This window comes from Tympanuchus pallidicinctus, unplaced genomic scaffold, assembly GCF_026119805.1.
Source record: "Tympanuchus pallidicinctus isolate F22 unplaced genomic scaffold, pur_lepc_1.0 scaffold46, whole genome shotgun sequence".
NCBI lineage: Eukaryota > Metazoa > Chordata > Aves > Galliformes > Phasianidae > Tympanuchus > Tympanuchus pallidicinctus.
Genome location: NW_026294765.1, coordinates 1,364,370 through 1,385,133, shown reverse-complemented (window position 1 = coordinate 1,385,133; position 20,764 = coordinate 1,364,370). Strand labels below are relative to the sequence as shown.

Below are 20,764 nucleotides of genomic sequence, written 5' to 3'. Positions count from 1 at the left end.
CGGCGGCGCGGCGGGGAGCGGCGGGGCCGTATAAAAGCGCGTCCGCTCCCGCCCGGGTCTGCGGCGGCGGCTCCGGTCCAGGTGCGGCAGCGGCTCCAGCAGCGGAAACGGCAGCTGCCCGGTGGGCGGCTCGGCCCGGCTCGGCACAGCTCTCCGTGCGTCACGGCCGCCCCGTCCCATCGCTTCCAGCTCTCGGGTCCGGTAGCTCAGCCGTGCGCCGCGGGGTCCCGGGGCAGCGGGTTCCGGTGACCGTCGGTGCAGGCTGTTCCTTCCCGATCCCCGTCTCGAGGCTGGCGTGTTTCGGTCGCGACGTCCCGCGGCGCGGTCCCATCCTTCCCCGTCCGTTATCCCCGGCGCCGGAGGGTCCCGGTGCCCCGCAGCGCGGTCGAGTCCTTCCTCCCCTCCCCTTGGTGTCGGTCTCCCTCGGCGCGCCCCTTCCCTTCCGCATCCCCGTTCCCGTCACCCGCGATGCTTGCGGCTCCCGGTTCCCGGTGACAGCGTTTCCGATCGTTATCTCTTCCAGCCCTGCACCCGGCAGCAACATGTGGCTCCTGGAGCGGCTGCGCGGCATGGCGGAGAGCAGCAGCGCACGGGGTTCGGGGCCGGACGATTCCCCGCGGGGCTCCCGCTATAGCAACGTCCTCACCCCCGATAAGATCCCCGACTTCTTCATCCCGCCCAAGCTGAGCGCTGCACCAGCTGAACCCGAGGGTACCGAAACCACCGCGCCTCCCGTCCTGGGTCCGTCTGTCTCGGAGCAGGACCTGACGGACCGCAAGACCCCACGCAGCCCCCGGCCTCCCAGCCGACCCCGTGCGAAGGCATCCGGCCGTCACATCATCCAGATCGAGAGCGCCGAGGACTGGACAGCCGAGGGCGGCTTCGGCACCAACGTGGACCCGCAGGCGCAGACGGCCATGTCTCTGCCCTATGTCCCCAAAGCGCAGACCTCCTACGGTTTCGCCACGCTGGTGGAGAGTCCCCACACCCGACGTAAGGAATCGCTCTTCCATAGCGAACACAGCAGCCTCTGCCCCTCGCCGGCCACCTCGCCCAGTGGCCAGCGCAGGGCAAAGCTCAACGGTGAGAGCAGAGCTCAGGCTCCTGCCGACCTGGGGGCGGCCCTCATGCACCCCGGGCGCTATTTCAGCGGCGGTGAAAGCGACACGTGCTCTTCAGCAGAGTCCTCACCCTTCGGCTCACCCCTCCTCTCCCGCTCCGTCTCTCTGCTGAAGATCTTCAGTCAGGAGAGCCAATCCAAGGTCATCAAGCTGAAGCACTCGGTGGCTCGCAACAGCTCGCTTTCAACCGATGACAGCTCAGCCGACACCAGTCCCAGCGCCCAGCGTCGCTCCAGGAGCGCTCCGGCCGGGGGACAACCGACAGCGGGCGCGGAGCTGCCGCAGGGTCGGCCCCGTGAGCACAGCCTGCGGCTCAGCCGGGGCGGCCGCCTCCGTCTGACTGCTGATTATGACCCTTCCAACGCCCGGCTTCGCGTTCAGCTCATCTGCGCTGAGGATCTCTACGACGCTCTGGTCGATGTGCGTGGTATCCACTGCTGCGTTTCGCTGTGCCTCAACCCGGGGAAGCTACAGAAGCAGCGCAGCACCATCATCAAGAACAGCCGCAACCCTGTCTTCAATGAGGACTTCTTCTTCGATGGGCTGGGCCCCAGCCACGTCAGGAAGCTGTCCCTCAAGCTGAAGGTGGTCAACAAAGGCAGCAGCCTGAAGCGGGACACGCTGCTGGGGGAGAAGGAGCTCCCGCTCAGCGCCCTGCTGTAGGCTCAGCAGCCCTGCAGGGAGCGTGCCCGTGGGGCTGGGGCACGGGAGGGCTTGGGCCAGCCCTGGCCCCTCTGAACTAGGGCTTGGAAGGGCCCCCAGAGGAGGGCCAGGGCTGTGGCAGAGCTCAGGGATGCAGGGCCGGGTCCCCGGGAGCGGAGCTGCCAGATGCAGCCCCTCCTGTGCCAGCCTCTCCCTTCTGTTCCAGCTCCCTGGCCGGGGCTGCGGCTCCTGGAGCACAGCAGGAGCCACGTGCCCTGTCCCTTTCAGATGGATGGATGTCACCTGCTGGGCTCTTCCCTTTCTGGTTTCCCGTGGCCTCCAGCTGGCCAGCACGAAGGTTGGAAGTGGGTAGAGCTCTGCAGCATGCTTATTGCCACCTCTCTCCAAGCCTTAGCTCCTGGAGTCAGATGATGGCATCGACCTTGGCTTTCATTTAAAAGTCAAGCTTTGTAGTCTTGGAAACTGCAGAGAAAATGCTGCAGAGGTGACCCAGGAACCTGGTTGGGGTCCCTGGGAGGTGGCCTCGTGGCTGACTCACATCTGTGGTCTTTCTGAGTCCCTTCCTGGAACCACATAGAGTGTGCAGTCAGCTCTGCCCTCCTGTCCTGGTCCCCCAGATACTGACCCCTCTCCCCCATGAACAACAGCTGCAGGAACTTCAGAGGCGTTTGGATTTATCCAAACCCAGATGGATGCTGATAGGAGCTGGCTCTGCTGCTGGGGGGGGGGGGGGGGGGGGGGGCACATGGCCATGGGGGTGAGCATGCATGCTAGGGTAACATCCCAGCAGACCCCAAGCAACAAAAGCAGCACCTGCTGCCTTCCCAAGTGCTCGTGGCTCTGTGCCTGCATGGCACTGGGGATGGGTGGCACCAGAGCAGGTGGCAGGCTGGGATCTGGGCTGCCCCCCTCTAATTCTGCCCTCTCTGAGCACTCACAGGTGAGGGGCTTGAAAGCTTCTGCACCCCCCCCCCCCCCCCCCCCTTCCCACCCACAGGGAGATGCATGGCCCTGGGGTCACAAAGCCCCCACACCTGGTGGGACCCAGTCCCCAAACAGGGCTGTGTTGGCACATTGAATCCCAGCACTGCCCAGAGACACCAGAATGGGGGAAATCCAGGCTGGGGTATCTGCAGGTGGCTGAAACAGCCGCTTTGTTGTTGTTTGGTGTGGTGTTACCTGCATGTTTTTGTGAAAAGGAGCAGAAATAGCATCGCTCCTCTCTGCCCCCTTCCAACACGTGTGGACACACGCACATGTGTCCCTCTGTGTCAACCTCTGTTGGTGGCGGTTGATGTTCCTTCCTTGTCCTTTGCAGCAGATGGCAGATTTCAGTGTTGGCTATTTATATCCGAGGCTGATCTTTCCCAGCGTGTTTTACTTCTGTCTGTAAATATGTTTCAGGTATACGAGGCATGGTTCTGGTGCTGTTTGCATGTCGGGGGGGGGGTGGGGGGGTGGGTTGGGATGATCGTGGCTGTTTGTTGAGCTTGTGGTTGAAAACAAACCGTGCAGGACGTGAGGAACAGACGCATCCCTTTTGCCACAGGGGATTTCCCACCTGCTGCTCCCCATTGCTCTCCTCAGGAACAACCAAGGGCTGCCCATCCCTGTTCTTCCTCCATCCCCTGACATGGAGGTGGGGGGGGGGACGGGACACCCAGCTGCTGGCCAGGAGATGGAGGAGGACCAGTGCAAAGGTTTCAGTGCTCATGAAGGGCTGGAGATGCCACAGCCCCTCCACGGTAGGGCTGTGCTGTGTTGTCTTTGTGTTTTGGGGGTGGGTTGGGAGGCTGAGAGCAGAGCTGGGGGGCTCTTTGGCTGCTCTTTGGCTCCGTGGGGGGAATTGAGGGCTAGGAGTTTGTGCCATTACCTCCCTCACCTGTCCCAGGTCGGCTGAGCTCTGGGATTTGCTGCTGTGATGGATGGGAGGGTGGATGCGGAGTCCTGGAGGGATCCTTCCTCCCTGTAGCCCTTTTCTAACGTTCCTGCTTTATGATATTTCTGTGGCTGGATTTAACAACGCGTTTTTGTTTTGGAGTTAATATATACATATATATATTCATTAATGGAATGTTTGTTTACAGATGACTTCCCCTTTTTAGTGCAATAAAGTCTTTCTAAAACAGATGCAAATGGTACCCAGCTCCTGATGCTCCCTTGCTTTCTATTATCCCACATGCTGCTGACCCCCTGTGATGGCAAGCAATGGGGACAGCCTTTCCCCCCCCATTCCCCCCCAGCTGTTCCAGGCCAGCAGCTTATTCTGCTTTCTTCTTTTCTTTCCCCTGCTTTCCATCTCTCAACCCACTTCTAACAAGCAGCTGCTGAAGCAAAGAGGGAGGTTTGCCTGCAGCCTAAATGCCATTTTTCTAATTTCCACCATAGTAATAATTTGTCATTTTTAGTAGAAATAAAGAATAGGAACGCTAAACAGATCCGCCCTCCTTCCTCCCGGCCCCACAGGGCACAGAAAGCAGCGTGGTGAAAACTTGGCAGGTGCCAGGAAATTAAAATAGGGTTGTTTTTTTTTTTTTCCTTTTCGAGGTGTAAAAGCCACAGCAGTTAGCAATAAAATGAGCCTGATTGAGTTCGTTTGAAATGGAGCGGATGGGGGTCAGCCTGAAAACACTAAAAATCCTTCAAGTGCTCAATATGCAAAGCATGGGAAACAGTCGGAGGGGCGGCTGGTGGGAGAAGATTTAGCTCTGAATTCCTAATTGAGTTGTTAGAGGAGAGATGTGCAGCTTCCAGAGCCTGGGGTTAAACCCTGAGCTGAGGCTGGGCTGCAATGAGCCTCTGCACTGCAGGCTGTGGGATGGCCAGGGTGGGGGTCCAAGCAGGATTACCCAGTGATTACCTGGGGGTAATTGGGGTCCTGATGGTTACCTCCCCCTGCAGATAGTTGGGTGCAGTTGGGGTTAGCCTCACAACACCCCCTGCTCTGACAAAGCTGCTGATTTACCGTTTGGGTTTTGTTTTGTTTTTTTTTTAATAAAAAAAAAAGCTTCTTTCTGTTGCTTGGCAACATCTTGGCTGCCTGGTCCGGTTGCGGGGGCTGCAGGGCTCTGTGGGGCTGCCCCAGCTGCAGTCTGATCCCGAGCATCACTGAGCAGCCGGTGTGGGAGCAGTGCTGTGTTGGTGGGTGCAGGGCACGATGCACCCACCTTGCAGCTGTGTGTGAGTATCGGCCTCCCTCCGGCTTGCACACAGCTCCTCATCTTTATTGCAAGCATTTGTCTTCCGTGGCAGCATGTCTGTTTGAAAGCAGGGAGAGAGACTCCCACTGTTAACGGGAGGAAAACGGGAGTTAATTGAATCCCACAGTTCCTCACAGTCACATCAGGTGAAAGAGAAAAGCCAGAGGCAAAGGTTTTGGCCCTGCTGGCTGCTGACTGTGGGGTCTGAGCACCTGAAGCCATGAGGACATCAGGCTGTGAGCGCCTCAAGCCACGGGGACGCCAAGCCCTGGGGGAGCCCTACTGGCAATAGGGACAACCTGAAGCTCTTTTCCAGCCCTGTGGCATTTGCAGGTTTGATGAGAGCCAGCACAGAAGCAGCAGCTTGCAAGCTTTCCCCAGGGCTGGCTGTGCTGCTGTCACCGCAGCCCCAGGGCTCAGGTTGTTTTGCTTTTCCACATGAGCTTTGCTCTCATGTTTTGAAGCTGACATGCTGACGTGGACCTGGAGCCATGGGATGGATCCTAACTCAGCCTTTCCCATCTCCTCTGGAGGAATTTGGCAGAGGAAATTAACACATCCCAAAGCCCAAGTGTGGCTTGGTTGCATCACACCAACAGCTGCAGGACTGGAGAAACCCCCAAAATCTGTGCTGGGAATGAGTGTGGTTATAGGGGTGGATGAGGGAAGGGGCTGAGGATGTACCATGGTGTAAAGCTGCTCTCCCAGCCTTTCCCCTCTGGACCGGTTCATTTCCAGCTCCCTGCTGGAGTTTTCAATGCTGCCTCTGACAGGTTTGCAAAATGCCCAACGTATCAAGCAGGCCCAGGTGGGAGGGGAAACAAATGGCAAAAACAAAGCAGACAGGAGGACTCGTTCAACGCTGCTGGCCAACGTTTTAATATCAGTTCAGACAGGCTTCAATCGATACGGCAATTTGGGGCTGCTGGCTGAGCTCTGAGAGTTGTGTGACGGCTCTGGGTGTTGGGTACAGATTGGGGGTGCTGGGTACAGATGCTGGGTGCCACAGGGGGATCAGACCCTGAGTTCTGGGTTTCTTGAAAGGCGGCGGCTCTGACCCACATGGAAGCATGATGAGGACATGGGGCTGCATCCACCATCACAGCTGGATCTGCCCCCCAGCATGGGCAGCGTCTGGGGATTGCACTGGACACGCCACAAAGAGCATCAGCCTGGCTCCATCGCCATGGCAATGTAGATAATGGAGCCTGCTGGCAGGAGGGGAGGGCTGGGAGCCCTGGGCTGTGCTCACCCCATGGATGTGCCGCGGCCACGTTCAATAACAGCCCTCTCAGCCCCTCTCTGAGTGCTTGGGGCTGCCCAAAGCTGGTATGGGAGCAGAGGCAGCCACAGTGCTACATCTCACCGTACTGAAGCTCCTTGCTCCAGGACAGAGCCAGAGGTAGCGCAGGGCAACACGTAAATATACAGAAACACGTCTATTCAAACCCTCAAATCTCACTGCTGCCAGGTTGTAATTAATTCCTATTTGCAGCTCAGTCCAATTTCCTTCACGCAGCCTCCCAATTCAATCCAATTGCCGTATGAGATTTCTGTAATCACTAATCTTATCATGTCCATCAGCGTGAAGTGAGAACGCTGCAATTAGCAGCACTGGGAGCAGGGCCGTGTGGAGCAGCAGGTGATGGGCTGCTCCATGAGTATTTACTTCACCTGTGCCAGGGAAAAGATGGTGCTTGGCCAGGGCTGTGCTGGGGCTGTCCCTTTTGCTATTTCCACCTTGGCTCTGGCTGCAGGAGCTCGTGCAGCAGTGAAATGATGAAATGATGCTGGCCTGGGAAACAGGATCAGCTCCCCAGCATCAGGGCTGCTCCTGCCTCACTCCTCCCCATAGCTGAGCCTTCCCCTGCCAGCTCCCAAAGGGGAACCTGAGGTTCAGCGGAGATGCAGCAATGCAAGGAAGGGCTGAGATGTGTCCCACCTAACCCAGGTCTCTCCATACCCCCTTCTATCCCAGGACTCCCCCCACCCCCCATAGCCAGGAGCCGGCAGGGCTGCCCTCTAGAAATGCAACGCCTGGATGCCGACGCTGAGCCAAGAAACGTGACGTTGATGCCGGCGAAGTGTCCTTAAACAGAACCATCTGCGCCACTCTTTGTCACAACAGTAGGAGTTATAGATGAAGTGTCAGCCTGCGTGCTGGATTTCCTGGCTCTGCTCACCACCGCTCCCTTTCACAGCCCAACTCGAGCTCTGCTCGCTCCGTTCCCGAGCAGACGGAGGCTCAGTCTTCAGGGGCAGCAGGAAGCTGCTCGCATCCCGCCTGCCCTCCCACGGAGTGCTGCCAGCCTTTTGCCAGTTGTGCACAGAGAGAGAGGCTGCTCGTGCTGCTGTGGCACCCCAGGAGGGCTGAGCTGGGCTAAGATAGGAGCACGCCTACTCTGCTGTGAGCGTGGGGACACCCAGCTCCCCGTCCCCTCTGAGCTGGCCCCATCTCCAGGGTGCAGTTCGCGGGGGATCCCGCTCTGCACAGTGCCTGTTTTGTGGACAATCTGTTCTCCTCCCACCAATGCTGGCTGCCTGCCTGCTGCTTGCTCCCAGCAGAGGCGTCGTGCGATGGGATCAGAGCTGCTCCTGCAGGTGCCTCGAAGCCATGGGGTCCCTTTCTGAGCCTGTCTGGATTTGGGGAGCAGCCGCTTGCTTTGGCACTGGGGCAGGAGATGCTCGTCGAGGTTGGTGGGGCTCACACAGGTCTGATTTTAGGGCATGTTCAGGAGCAAACGAGGGTGCTTCAGAGTGGCTCACTGAGGCTTCTGGGGTTACCTACAAAGAAGCTCAGGTGCCCCAGGTTGCCCTGGAGGATCCAAGAGGGTGACAGGCTGACACTTCATGTATATAACTCCTACCGTTGTGACAAAGAGTGGCACAGGTGGTTCTGTTTAAGGACACTTTACCAGCATCAACATCACATTTCTTGGCTCACTGTCAGCATCCAGATGCTGAGTTTCCAGAGGGCAGCCCTGCTGACCCTGGCTGTCTGTGGGGGGGGGGGGGGGTGTTGGTATTCACAGAATCACAGAATTGTAGGGGTTGGAAGGGACCTCCAGAGATCATCGTGTTCAACCCCCCTGCCAAAGCAGGTTCCCTACACCAGGTCGCACAGGTAGGCATCCAGGCAGGTCTTGAACATCTCCATCCTGGAATAGAGGGGGTAGCAGGAGTACTGGGTATGGGGGACACATCTCAGCGCTTCCTTGCATTGCTGCATCTCTGCCGAGCCTCAGGTTCCTCTCTGGGAGCTGGTGGGGGAGCTCAGCTGGGGTGAGAAGCGAGGCAGGAGCAGACTTGATGCTGGGGAGCTCAGCCCATTTCCTAGGCCAGCAGCATTTCACTGCTGCACGAGGTCCCGCAGCCAGAGCTCAGTGGGAAGGCTCTAAGGCACACCGAGGAGCTCCGGGAACGCTCCCTGCTACCGCCGTGCAGCGGGTGCGCGCATTGCTGCCTTTACCTTTACAACAGGGCAGGGTTACGCGCACGGGGCGCGCGGCTCTCGCTACGTTCGTACGGGACTGAGGAGCCGGACAGCGCCACCTGCTGGCAGCATCGGAGAGCTGCAGGCGTCGGCACCTCCCGCTCGTACGCATGCGCAACGCCACGTGGAGCGGCCGTCCCCGTGGGTACCGGCGGAGCGGAGAGGTTCCGCCGTGGGCAACGGGAACGAGGGCGGCGTGGAGCGGAGAGTCAATCAGATACAGAGCAGAACGCGAAATGGCCGCCGGGAGAGCCACAGCGGTACGTTCTCGGGGCTCGGTGGGTAAAGGGGAGGTGAAGGATTGGGAAATCAATGGGGAAAAGCATTGGGAATTGCAAGGCGGTAGGAGAGCTGCTCAGCTTGGCAGGGGATGTGGGCATGGTTTGGGGGTCACACTGCCTCTTTGCCCTATTGTAGTAGCGTGCATTTGTACTTCACAGGATGGATTGGCTGCAGGTGGTTCTGGTAGAGGGACTGGTGAGGTTGGGGGGCTGTCGGCATTTGGCATCACAGCACTGTGAATGTGGAAGCAAAGAGCTATAGGACAGCTGGGGGGAGGGTATCGGGGGGGTGAGGCAGGCTGGAAGGCACAGCAGAGCGGTTGCTGCTTCTACAAACAGCTCACAAGAAAGAAGGAATGCCTATGGGGTAAAGTGTGCCAAATTGAGGTGACAGAGGGAGGACAGGAGGGGGATGCTCACCAACTCATCACCACAGCATCATCCTGAGCAGAAGCACAGAACGAGGAGTCCAGCCACGGTTGCCTATGGGGAAATGGGCGATACGAGGCCATGAGAGTGCCTGCATTTTAATTCACACCGAGTTGCTCTGAGCATTTGATAGAATACACAGCATAGAACATAGGGTACCTCAGAGCCAGTGGGGTGCACCAAGATGCCTCTAGGGCACACTGGGCAGCCTCTACAGCACCCAAAGAACGCTGAGATAGGCTGGGGGTACACTAGGATGCCCTAAAGCCAGCCCTCAGAGCTCCCAAATCTCTCCTGAAGATGGGAGCAAACCAATGCCACCCACAAGAGGTGCCAGACACCATGCCCAGCCATAGAGGTCCCCCAAACCCCACAGCTCCACACTGATGGGGTTTCTGCAGAGGTTGAGGGGATGCAGGGTTCTGAGAAAATGTTATTTTGAAGTACACCCCAAGGTTGGATGAGCTCAGGGCTCCCAGATAAGCTCAGCCTCATTCTATAATGAATAACTCAGCATCCAGCAACCCCAGAGCAGGATTTATGGCACAGTGCCTTCCTTAGAGCTCACATCCATCCTGCTGGGACAGGGCAGGCTGGTGCCAGGATAACTGGGGGATCTGTTCCAAGAGGAGCTGCTGGAGCCTGGGCACACAGGAGTTAAAGCTGAGCAGGAGAAATCAGAAGAGGATAGGCCTGTAAATGTAAAGTGCCATTTATTATTATTTCTCCATGATGAAAATATTGAGGTTTTTAAAAAGAAACAACCCAACAAAACGTTTAATATGATTTTCCCTTCCAAAACCCAACACCAAAGTGAAACAAGCCACAAACAACCCTAACGCTTCATGAATTGTCCATCTCCCCACTTTGCACCTAAGGGGCAAAAAACAACAGCAACTGCCTGGTGCATTTTGGTGCCAGCCCCCTGCCCCAGCAGTGGGGAAGGGGCTGTGATGGGGGTTAACAAGGCAACACACTTCCTGAAGAGCAAATACCAGGCCTGCCCCACCAGAGAAGCATCCATCAGTCACTTGGCAAATTGCAAAGGGAAAACCAAATAAATCCACAAGCAAGGAGGCTCACCCCCCTCAGGAGGAGATGGGGCTGTAAGGCATAGTCAGCCCTGAGGGGATGGAGGTGAATGCATGGTGATGGCTCAGCCCTGACATCAAGGGAGCCCTCACCCTTCGTGAGGCAGGAGGGCATGCAGCAACCCAGGCATGGGGTAAAGAGTGTGGAAAGCAGCCTTTGGAGAACTATGAACAGCATAAGAGGACTGAACCCCCCCAATCCCTCAAGCAAGATCCAGGCCTGGCCCAGCCTCTCCATGGGGGCAACTGCCACCAAACCCACACTGCCAGACCCCAGGCCTTGGCTTGGGAAGGTGGAGGGGACAGCTGGAGGCCAGAGGGGCTTCTAGGACTGCTCTGCCCAAGGCACAGCAAACTGCTGCCTGCAGTGCAAGGGGATGGATAGGGAGGATGTGGAGCACCTGCTCTCTGTGCACCCAGGTCTGCCTGCAGGAGGGTCAGCAGAGCCCACCAGCTGCCCTGCACACCTTCCCCATCTGATCCAGGAGCTCAGCCTGCACTCAGCAGATCAAGACGATTCATCAGAATGGGCTGTAAAGAAACCCAATGAAACAACAACAGAAGTAAAGCCACACGTGCCTCCCTCTACCCACAGGCCAGCTGGTTCAGCACACAGCTCAGCTCTAAGCAATGCCACAGCTTTGTGGCACAGCACCTGCCATGGTTGGAACATCCTCTGAGGTTTCTCCCCTTCTGGCAGCACTGAATTCTTCACTCCATGCTCCTGGTCCAGCTGAGGAGCCCAGAAGCAGGCAAAGCCCCGTTCCCACAGCCATATGCCCATCCCTTGCCACCATCTCACCACACATACACCAGTGCACACACTTTTTTTTTTTAAACCCAAGTGAACATGTTTCCAAAAAAAAAAAAAAAAGAAAAAAAAAAGAAAAAAAAATTAACATAAGCAGCACATTTCCCAATTGTCAAGAGCTCCAAGCTGGAGCAGAGACCCAGGACCCCCCCCCCCCAGAACAACAGAAACCAAGCCCACATTTGCTTGGGGTGGGGGGCAGCTGATTAACATTTCCAAGTGATGGTGCTCTGCCGGTGGGATGCGAGGTGAGAAGGGGCTGGGGAGAAGGAAGAAGGGCAGTTCTGTTGTGTACTGAAGGACAGGGAATGGTGACAGAGGCAGATGTACTGACACCAGGCGGTCGGCTCGGCCATCACACAGCAGCACGGGTGGGTGTGCTGGGCTGGTTTAACCTCAATGTTTTGCAGAGCCAGCCGGCGAAATCCACCTCCTCCACTTCAGAACGCTTGATGAAGGTGTGATTCTGCAAGGGAAGCGAAGCTAAGTTAGCAATGTGGCCAGGTGCATCCTGCAGTGGGGGTTTCCACCTCCAGCAGAACACCGCAATCTCTGGCCCCTTCTCAGAGCTTTGGGGGGGCTTACACTGTTGGTTGGACTCCAGTAAGGCCAATGGATCCAAGGCCATAGCTTGGGCTGCTTTCAGGCCCAGACAGTGGATCTGGAGAGTAGTTCCTAAATGTTTGCTACTTACAGCCCTGTGGCTGGGTTTTAAAGTCAGTGCATCTTGTGCCTGGCCATGAAACTCTCAGGACACGCAGAAGAGCTGAGGTGCAAAGCCTGTGTGCTGCATCCCCAGAACAAACCTAAATGCTATGGAGATAGGACAAGCCTGGTGTAGGTTCAGAGCCTACCAGCTCAGCCTGGTACCAGTTTGCTCCCAGAGAGCAAACCTTAATTCCCCAGGGTGACCACAAAACAAGGACAAGGAGCAGGGATGTAAGGATGTGGGCTGCTGCTTTTGCAAGGGGCAGCGGGGTTGAGCCAGCTGTGGCTCAGCACTAGGCTGAGGAAGAAAGGCGAGGTTCACGGGGAGAAACTGAGCTCTTCTACTCTGCTCAAGAGGCAAAGGTTTGTCCCAGGCACCTTCGCAGACACGGAGAGGTGCTGGAGCCATCAGGTTCCCATCCTGAGCTCTGCTGGGGAGGGGCATCAAGGCTCTCGGGTTAGATGACACCACTGCCTTTGAGATAAAGGCAAGTGAGTCACTTCATATCCCAGGCTGCACTTGGTTCTCAGGCTCAGCCAGGGGAGTTTCCAGCCTTTAGAGCAAGGGTGGCTGGAAGGGATGGGATGAGGCAGCAGCTTGCGGATCTGGTGCCACCCAGTGTAGAAAGAAGACTGCTCTTCCCATTTACCATCAGCATCTTCAAATCTGCCCGTTCCGCTGGATTCTTAATTAAGCTGAAATGAGAAGAACAAGAGAGCAAAGGCAGCAATGAGACACTTCTTGTAAGAAGCTGCTTATCTGTCTGGAGGGGTGTCCAGCTTCACTAAAAAACACGTTGCCTCCTGTCTGCCTTCTCCAGACCAGCAGTATGGATGATGCTCAGATAGTGGTGTCTGCAGCTCCAGCACTCTGGACTCTAGGCAGAGCTGCAAGATCCACCATTTCTGGATTGCATGGGCAAAGTGTGTAACCATTTGCAGGGATTAATGGTTTTGTAACATCTCTGTTTTAGTGGGGACAGCAGCAACATCCCCACGGTGTCCCCAGGATCAGGAGGTCTTGAAGTCAGTGGTGTTTGCAGGGTGCCTGCAAGGTTGTGGGACAAGCTGCAGAGAATAACTACAAATAAACCACTTTTATTCCAGCCCTTCCCAAGGCAGAAGTTCCCAGCACAGTGCAGGACCTTGCTGCAGCCAAGCCAGAGCAGGGAGATTGCCAACAGAGAACAGACAACCCTCATGCTGAACATTTTGAGTGGGAAGGCAGCCTGCTGAGCTGCCAGTGACCGCAAACAGGCCTCCACGTTCAGTCACAAACAGAAATCCTTACCATTTATTTACAAACTCCTGGAAATCTTGCGTGAAAACTCCATTTGGCAACTTGGGAGGTGGCTGCAGAGAGAGGAAAAAGGATTAATGGGTCAAAACGTAAATGCCTTAGAGCACAGCTTTCAGTTGCTTCCTTCCCATTCTATCGGTGGCCAAGACGACTTTGGAGCAGTTTGAGGGGCTCTATTGATAAGTCCCTGTCAAGCAAAGGTTTTTGAGCCTCCTTTGACCTTTTAGAGTGGACACAACACCAACCCAGGGCAGCAGAGCCTACCATAGTGCAATACTCACCTCATTAACTATATAGTCCAGCAGTTCAAAAATGGCCATTGCAGGTCGGTTGTCCATTCCATGGCCTGTGTGGTTAAGATGAAAGAAATACTGGTGAGAAGCTGTTCAGACACCAAAGGGCTTCATTTCACACAAAGAAAACCCACACTGGGACTTTGGTTGGGAGAAGCAGAGGGCACCAAACTTGGGAATTAACCCACTGTTAAAAACAAAATCCCCCAAACCACCTCCTAAGCTCCCCATATAAGACCAGAACCCCGCAGGCTCTCAGGATTAGAAACCTCCACAGCAGAGCTGGATTCTCCTACAGCACAAACATGGCTCTGTCTGCAGGAAGGAGTGAGATGAGAACCCTCCCTCCCCACAACCTCATTCACAGCAGCTTTTGCTGACCCAGCCACACCAACAGAACCCATCCCCTTGCCCCCATGCCTGCGTGTTGCATCTCATGCAGCATGGCAGCCCCTCCAAATGCAGCATGGCAGCCCCTCCAAATGCAGCATGGCAGCCCCTCCAAATGCAGCATGGCAGCCCCTCCAAGTGCAGCATGGCAGCCCCTCCAAGTGCAGCATGGCAGCCCCTCCAAGTGCAGCATGGCAGCCCCTCCAAGTGCAGCATGGCAGCCCCTCCAAGTGCAGCATGGCAGCCCCTCCAAGTGCAGCATGGCAGCCCCTCCAAGTGCAGCATGGCAGCCCCTCCAAGTGCAGCATGGCAGCCCCTCCAAGTGCAGCATGGCAGCCCCTCCAAGTGCAGCATGGCAGCCCCTCCAAGTGCAGCATGGCAGCCCCTCCAAGTGCAGCATGGCAGCCCCTCCAAGTGCAGCATGGCAGCCCCTCCAAGTGCAGCATGGCAGCCCCTTACCACTGATGGGGCGGCCTGGGGGTCTGGCCCGCGGCGAGACGCTGTGAGATTCTCCCTCTGCCCCATCCACCACAGGACGGCCAAATATTGCTTCCAGTTCCTTGGAGTCTGGTGGGGGTATTGGGTACCTTCCAATAGAAAGCTCCACCAGTGACAGACCCATGCTCCAGATGTCGGACTGGACTGAGTAATGAGTGCCCTGCAATCGCTCAGGCTGGAAGAAAAAAAAACACAGAGGTAAGAAACCTGAAGCATCCTCTCTATGAGAGGTGTCCTCCAAGCAGCCAGCGCTCCTGATGCCTGCCAGAAGCACTGATGTCTGCAGAGAAAGCATTTCTGGGGGGTGGGGGAACTCCCAAGTCACAGCAAACACAAAGCACTTGCACACATCTAACCAACAGATACAGCTGAGCAGCCTTTGCAGTTGCTCATGCTGTGGACTTCTGAGTGTGAAGTATTTCTCAGTGAGCTGAGATCTCAATTTTGTTGTCAAAGTTTTTTTATTTCTTCTGTTTATTCCTATTCATATCTGAGAGCAATCTGAGGAGCAGAAAATCCTGCTGTGATGAAAAGGCTAAAAAATAATAAACCCATGCAAGCCATCTATGCTGGTAGCTTTGTGTGAGCTGTGCAGACCCAACTGAGTGCAGAAGGAACACCACCCTTAAATACACCATCTAACTATAACTCTACTTAAATAACCATTCCCAAAAATACAAGAGGAGCTCAGACCTAAGTACAGAAGCACCGGCAGCTTTGCTTACTGCCTGCTTACAGCTGCAGCCACACGGTGTGGACAGCAGACATGCATCTTCTTTGCTATCCAGACAGAGGACCAGAACCAGCCTGGAGGAAATTTCATGGTTACAGCAGCCTGTTATCAAGACACAGGGCAGAGGAGTCTGCATGCTGCCTGTTGCTGCACTGTGTCACTTCCACTACACCAGGCTGGACAGAAACCATTAGCCCAAATGTGTCACAATCTGTGGTTTAGCACATCTGCAGCCCAAGGCCCACAGATTATGACTTTCGTTTTGAGACATCATCTGCTCTTTTTGCAGCTTTCCTCCAGTCTGGCTCTGTTTTCCATCAGTCTCCACCAACCCCACCTGCATTAGACTGGCTAACACCCCTGCCAACATGGTTGAAGCATGGTTGAAGGAGGGAGGGTGTCAGCACGGATGCCCTCTCCACAGTTTCTTGGACAGGCTTTGCATACAGAAAGAATTTTCTGAACCCACAAACAGTAGCTGAAACAGAATGAAAGCATCCATAGGATGTGGACATCTTCCTTTGCACATCTTGTACTTGTTCCTATTGCATGGAACACTACGTGCTCCCCAGTCCAACCTTCAGCATGAAGAAGCAGTAAGCACATGTGATCAGACAGCATCCAAAGAGACCACAGGCAGGAATGCAGAGGAAAACTCTGAACAGCTTGGACAGGACACTGATTCTATACGAGTGGTTAACCCCACCTGCATCCAAGCTGAACCCAAATTGTAAAAATCCACTAAAAAGTTGAACTTACAGACATGTAGGACCGAGTTCCCACAAAAGAGTTTGCCATGGAGTCAATGAGCTGACCACTGACCCCAAAATCACACAGCTTAATCTCTCCTCGAGAGTTAACCAGGATGTTGGAAGGCTTCACATCTGACAACAGTGAGAGAGAAGAGTGTAAACATGGCTCTGGGTAAAACAGGGCTCCTCCAGCACAGGCAGTTATTGTTAGGTTCCTCCTCTCTCACCTCTGTGCATGATTTGGTGCTTCTCTCTCAGATAGGCCAAACCTCTCAGAACCTAGAAGGAAGCCAAAGACAGGATAAGGACTCAGAAGCGAAGCGTTTTGCCTTCAGGAAGATGCATTGCATAAACTTCAGTGCTGCCACATCGCAGCCCTGTGAGGAAAGCCTCTCTGTGGTGACTAAGCACTTCAAGTTTTGCAACTGATGGCAGTGGATGGCAGTGAGCAATGGCCACTGTATGGATTCAGTCACAGAGCAAAAACCGACCCCTGCTGTGACAATCACAAGTCTTGGGTTTCTTGCCCAAGGAAGTTTCTCTCCCTGTCTGGCAACCACCAAATAGTGCAACACCAGGGGTGGGAATGATGGAAAGTGCTTGGGAACCTGCTTCCCTGCTCCCATCTCACGTACCACCACCTCCTGCCCAACTTCAGGATGGGAAAGCACATATGGACAAATGAAGAAAGCTTCCCGGGGTTGCACAAGCATTTTCTCACCCACGGCAACTCACCGCTATACTGACTTTCCCCAGTATTTCTTCAGGAATTCTTTTGGCTTCTTTCAACACTTGATCCAGGGAGCCACCGTCCTGGAAGTAAGAAAGCCACTGAGGTTATCAGCACACCAAGAGCAGCAGAGCAGTTGGCCATACAGACAAACGCATCCATATTGGACTATAAGAGTGATACACAGCATCCCAGCTCAGTAGACTGCAGCACATCGATATCAAGCAAGCTCCTTCAGCAGAAAAAGATCTCTGGTGATCAGAGCTCAAGCTTCTCACTGAGAACTACTTGAATCCTATCAGCTCTGTTTCTTGCTGTTAGTTTTTAAGCTTCTTTTCCCTCAGCGCTTTGAACACAAAGATGAGGCAGCCAGCATCATTGTGGAGGAATGACAACACTTCTGACAGGGACAAGAAAAGATGCACATTGCATTTGACAGCAAGCTCTGTAGAGTGATGGGTTTACAATATTTCTGTTTGGCCACCCCCTAAACTTCTGCTTCCTAAAAAAAACCAACCTTGATGCCTGTCATTTAGATGCCTAAGTAGAAACATGGAGATTCTAACCCCAGCTTAGCAGCCTTGCTGAACACCAAGCAGTCAGAGCAAGGAGCCACTGCATTGCCAGCAATGAATGCCAGCACACTAACCCACTTCATCTGGATGTCATTCTCATAAAGATCCAGTTGGGAACACAGTGCTGGGAGCAGCACTTTGGAGAAGGAGGAGGGGGGGAACGTGGACTCACCATGTGCTCCATGCAGATGGAAATCTCTCCATCGCTGTAGAAGGCTCCATAGAAACCCACAATATATGGGGAATTACACTCATGCAGCACCTGCAGCTCTCGGATAATCTGATTCCTGATGGCTGGTTTGATTTCTAGATGAATCAGCTAACAAGAAAAATTATATATATATATAAAAAAAAAAGTATAGTGCCTAAAGGTATCAAAAAACAACCTTACAGGAACCACGTGAACAAGCAAGCGTGAGCATTGGAAAGAAAGGAAAAGGTTTCCAAAATTAAGGATAAAGGATCAAGTGAAGTGCTGTGCAGCCTGCTAGCAAGTGCAGCAACTGCCAGCCTGTGTAACACACTGAAATCACACAGGACACAGAATGGAAAGGCAAGGCAGAAGCAGATCTGACTTGGCAACGTGAACATTTTCACGAGCTTCGTAGGTGTTGTAAGAACAGGTGCTCTCCTATCAAGGAAACCACATGGAGTGAAAAAAACAACATTCACGTGCTTATGCACGTGGAAGAGTAAATGCCTTATTCCTTGGGCTCCACACAGTCAGCTAACACACTGTGGGAAGGAAAGTCTTGCAGGTTAGAAAGCAGCTGCTGTTACTGTAAGCTCTAGGACACCCAGGCCCTGGTTTCAGCAAGGAACACAGCAGTGCTGCCCAATGCTGCAGCTTGCCTTGGCTCCAGTTTCTAAACACAGCGCTCCCAACAATCTCAAAACCATCTAATTACATCTAAAATAATGGAAATTATTTTATAATTAATTAAAAATAATCGGGAAATAATAATCCCAAAATAATGCCACAGTGGAAGACTCACAGAGCTCCACTCCAAGCAAAGCCACCTGGAAAACCTATTAGTTCATGATACCCACTAAGTCATCCCCACAGCAAGAGAGAATAGAGCCTTCCAAGGAAGCTGTCCTATATGTTAGCAATTGTGCTGCTCTCACTGAGCACTGCCTTTTCTAATAGGCAGACAAAGCACCTCCTATTTCTCTATTACAAGACAATAAAAGACATCTCCCATAAGCCAATCTCAGAGAGGAACAGCTGTCAAGACAGGTTCACAAGACTGCTTGGAACTATCAAGTGGATGGCAAGGGATGCGTGCACGCCAAACCCTGGTGTGTGCAGGGCCAGCTATGCATCTTTCCACCTGCCACACTGAGCCCTTGTCAGCCACCACCCTCAGAAAGCCCATTTCCTGGCAAAAGAACAAACTCATGTTCTCACACCAGGCGTTGCAAAACCCTGTGACCTGTTTAATGCAGACTTCCCCTTCTCAGGAGATGACCCACAGCCGGGCAGAGCAGCGAGACAGCTTACAGAAGTTAACAGGAAGAGACTCTGTGCAGAGCCCAGCTTTGTGCATCGGTACCAACTCAGACAGGTGCTTTGCATGCAGGTGGAGCAGTGCAGACAGCCTGCTTGGACCCTGCTCCCCAGCAAGGCATCTCCTGCCTCCTTACCTTCCGTGCCATAATGAGTCCTGAGGGTTTGTGTTGCACTTTGGTGACCACACCACCATTGCCAGCCCCCAGCTCAGAGATCCGCTCAAAGTCATCATCCTTCAGCTCTCCCACTTTGGCTTTCTGAGTGAGGAAAGCTTCCAAGCGCTTCTTTTGCTGCTCATCCAGCTCCAGCTCCTCGAGCTTCTTCTGAAGGTCCACCAGGTTAGCCCTGCAGGAGATGAAGGGGGCATCAGTCTGTGAGGGTCCAGAGAAAGTCTGTCCTCTGTTGGCAGGGGCAAAACATGGCTCATAAGGGTTAGACAGCGAGGCACGGGGAAAAGAACCTCAATGTTTTTTTTGTGGGAACCGTGGAGAAGCAGAAGGAATACCAGAAGTCCCAACCCGCACATACTCAGCCCAAACCCCTGTACAAGTTAAGGGACAACTTTTCCTAACACGGAAAGCCACGCTTGGCCTTCTCTGTGAAGCACAATGCCTCTCCACATGCCCACCAGCCCCCTGCTACCCCAGACCCACAGCTGAGCACAAAGGGGATGCTGTGTTCCCCAACACCTGCTATGCACGCACAGACAGACAGACTCCAGCCACCCTCTGCCATTTGCTGCCCCATCCCCCACTCGGGGCAGGGGATCAGCGAGGGCTCCCAGCAGCCCCAACACCCCCCTCCTTCTCCCCTCGCCCCCCAAATCCCTACGGCTTCTGTTCCTCCTCACCCTACTGACCACCCCCAGCTCCTCGCCTCGCCTCCCCCAGCCCTTCCCCACCTCATCCCAGCCAAGCTACGAACAAGGCCGCTCTGTGCCCGGCCCCATCGCTTCCTCCTCGATCCCACAGCGCTGCCCTCAAGCAGCCCCCGGTTCCCACACAAACCCCATCCAGGCACAGCCCATCCCAGCTCCCCATTCGCTCCTCAAGCCCCGTTCCCGTCCCTCTCCGGTTCCCGGTTCAGCTCCCAGGCCCGGCACGCAGCCAACCCCAGTACCGACGCTCCAGAAGCGGCAAGGACCGGTCAGACCCCACCGCCACTCACTCACTCTGCGGAACCACCGAGTCCGGGTCCGGGTCCTTCGACTGGGCTGGGAGTGATGGTGAGGGCCGGCAGCACCGGCTTCCTCTTGGCCGGCATGGCCGGGCCGCGCCGCGCCTGCGGACCGAGCGGGGCGGAGCATGGAGCGAAAGTGGGCGGAGCCAAGAGGGGGAGTAACCGAAAGGGGCGGGGCGTGGGGAAACGGCCGCGTGGAGGACGCCTCGCGGAGTCTCGCGAGAGCGTGCTGCGGAGGACGGCTTCGAGGCTCGAGGCGGGGCATGGGGGCTGCAGCGCCCCCTGCTGGTGCCCGCCGTGCCTCACGCGGCGGAGCGCTCTGCAGGCTTTGGCAGCGGGTCGCGTGGTGCCAGGGCGGTGGCAGGGCGGAGGCCGGCAGAGCGGACGCCCTTTGCCCGGAGCAAGGAGTTCCCGTCTCCGCTGCGGGGCCATAAATTGCGGCGTGAAGGCGGTGCCCTCCCTCTTGCCGGTCCCTCCTGGACAGAGGGCGTTGTGCAAGAGATAAGCACGACGTTGCAGCCTTGTACCCGGTGGCACAGCGTGGTCACAAGCTGCCTTGGCTCACCGGGCACGTGGGAGAGGGGCGGGCTGGGCTCTGCACAGCACGAAGGGGATCAGCTGGGTGGGTTCTGCTGGGATCTGATCGTGCCCATCCAGAGTTGTAATCCCCAGCATTCAGAATGTGAGATATCCAACATCATCACCAAAGGGTGAGGGATGTGGCAGGCTGTGAGCCCCAGCCTTCATGCTTTTTGATCCACAGGGAAACTGAGGCACAGAGCTGGCAGCTGGGCCAGCCCTGGGCGTGAGGATCATCATGAACATCAGTTGGGATCAACGTGTGTTATGGAGAAGCAGCAAGTGATAGAATTCAAGCCAACATCTTCCCCAGACGTTCTCGACATTTATAGGATGTGATTAATGCTGATGTGCTCATCTGAAAAAAATAAAAAGAAATTACCCCCAAAGTGGGGGAAAGTTCATGGGCAGTTGCAGAGCCTGGA

The 20,764-nt window shown here is 55.2% G+C and overlaps 2 protein-coding genes and 1 long non-coding RNA gene across 3 annotated transcripts; 2 read left to right on the top strand and 1 right to left on the bottom strand.

Moving 5' to 3' along the window:
* Positions 1-34: 34 nt before the first annotated feature.
* On the top strand, positions 35-3,434 carry C2CD4C (C2 calcium dependent domain containing 4C). The gene has a single exon (XM_052702810.1). It carries the CDS (start codon positions 543-545, stop codon positions 1,782-1,784), a length of 1,242 nt encoding a protein of 413 aa, XP_052558770.1. The 5' UTR covers positions 35-542; the 3' UTR covers positions 1,785-3,434.
* Positions 3,435-8,599: 5,165 nt separating this feature from the next.
* LOC128090463 (uncharacterized) lies at positions 8,600-14,720 on the top strand. The gene is made up of 2 exons (XR_008210949.1): positions 8,600-8,737; positions 12,568-14,720. It is a non-coding gene; the product is annotated as an uncharacterized LOC128090463 (long non-coding RNA).
* MAP2K2 (mitogen-activated protein kinase kinase 2) lies at positions 9,882-19,895 on the bottom strand. Its single transcript, XM_052702808.1, has 11 exons — positions 19,753-19,895; positions 18,716-18,926; positions 17,241-17,387; positions 16,499-16,576; positions 15,991-16,042; positions 15,771-15,895; positions 14,240-14,453; positions 13,379-13,443; positions 13,089-13,150; positions 12,448-12,493; positions 9,882-11,555 (listed from the first exon to the last, which is right to left on the bottom strand). Exons 1-11 carry the CDS (start codon positions 19,842-19,844, stop codon positions 11,445-11,447), a joined length of 1,203 nt encoding a protein of 400 aa, XP_052558768.1. The 5' UTR covers positions 19,845-19,895; the 3' UTR covers positions 9,882-11,444.
* Positions 19,896-20,764: the final 869 nt, after the last annotated feature.

Bases quoted from the DNA above. Each gene is read 5' to 3' on its own strand.
- C2CD4C (XM_052702810.1), top strand. From the start codon at position 543: ATGTGGCTCCTGGAGCGGCTGCGCGGCATGGCGGAGAGCAGCAGCGCA.
- MAP2K2 (XM_052702808.1), bottom strand. From the start codon at position 19,844: ATGCCGGCCAAGAGGAAGCCGGTGCTGCCGGCCCTCACCATCACTCCC. The intron at 17,388-18,715 runs GTAAGGAGGCAG...TTTTCTTGTTAG, and splicing joins GACTCATTATGGCACGGAAG to CTGATTCATCTAGAAATCAA. The intron at 12,494-13,088 runs GTAAGGATTTCT...TTCTCATTTCAG, and splicing joins CAGGAGTTTGTAAATAAATG to CTTAATTAAGAATCCAGCGG.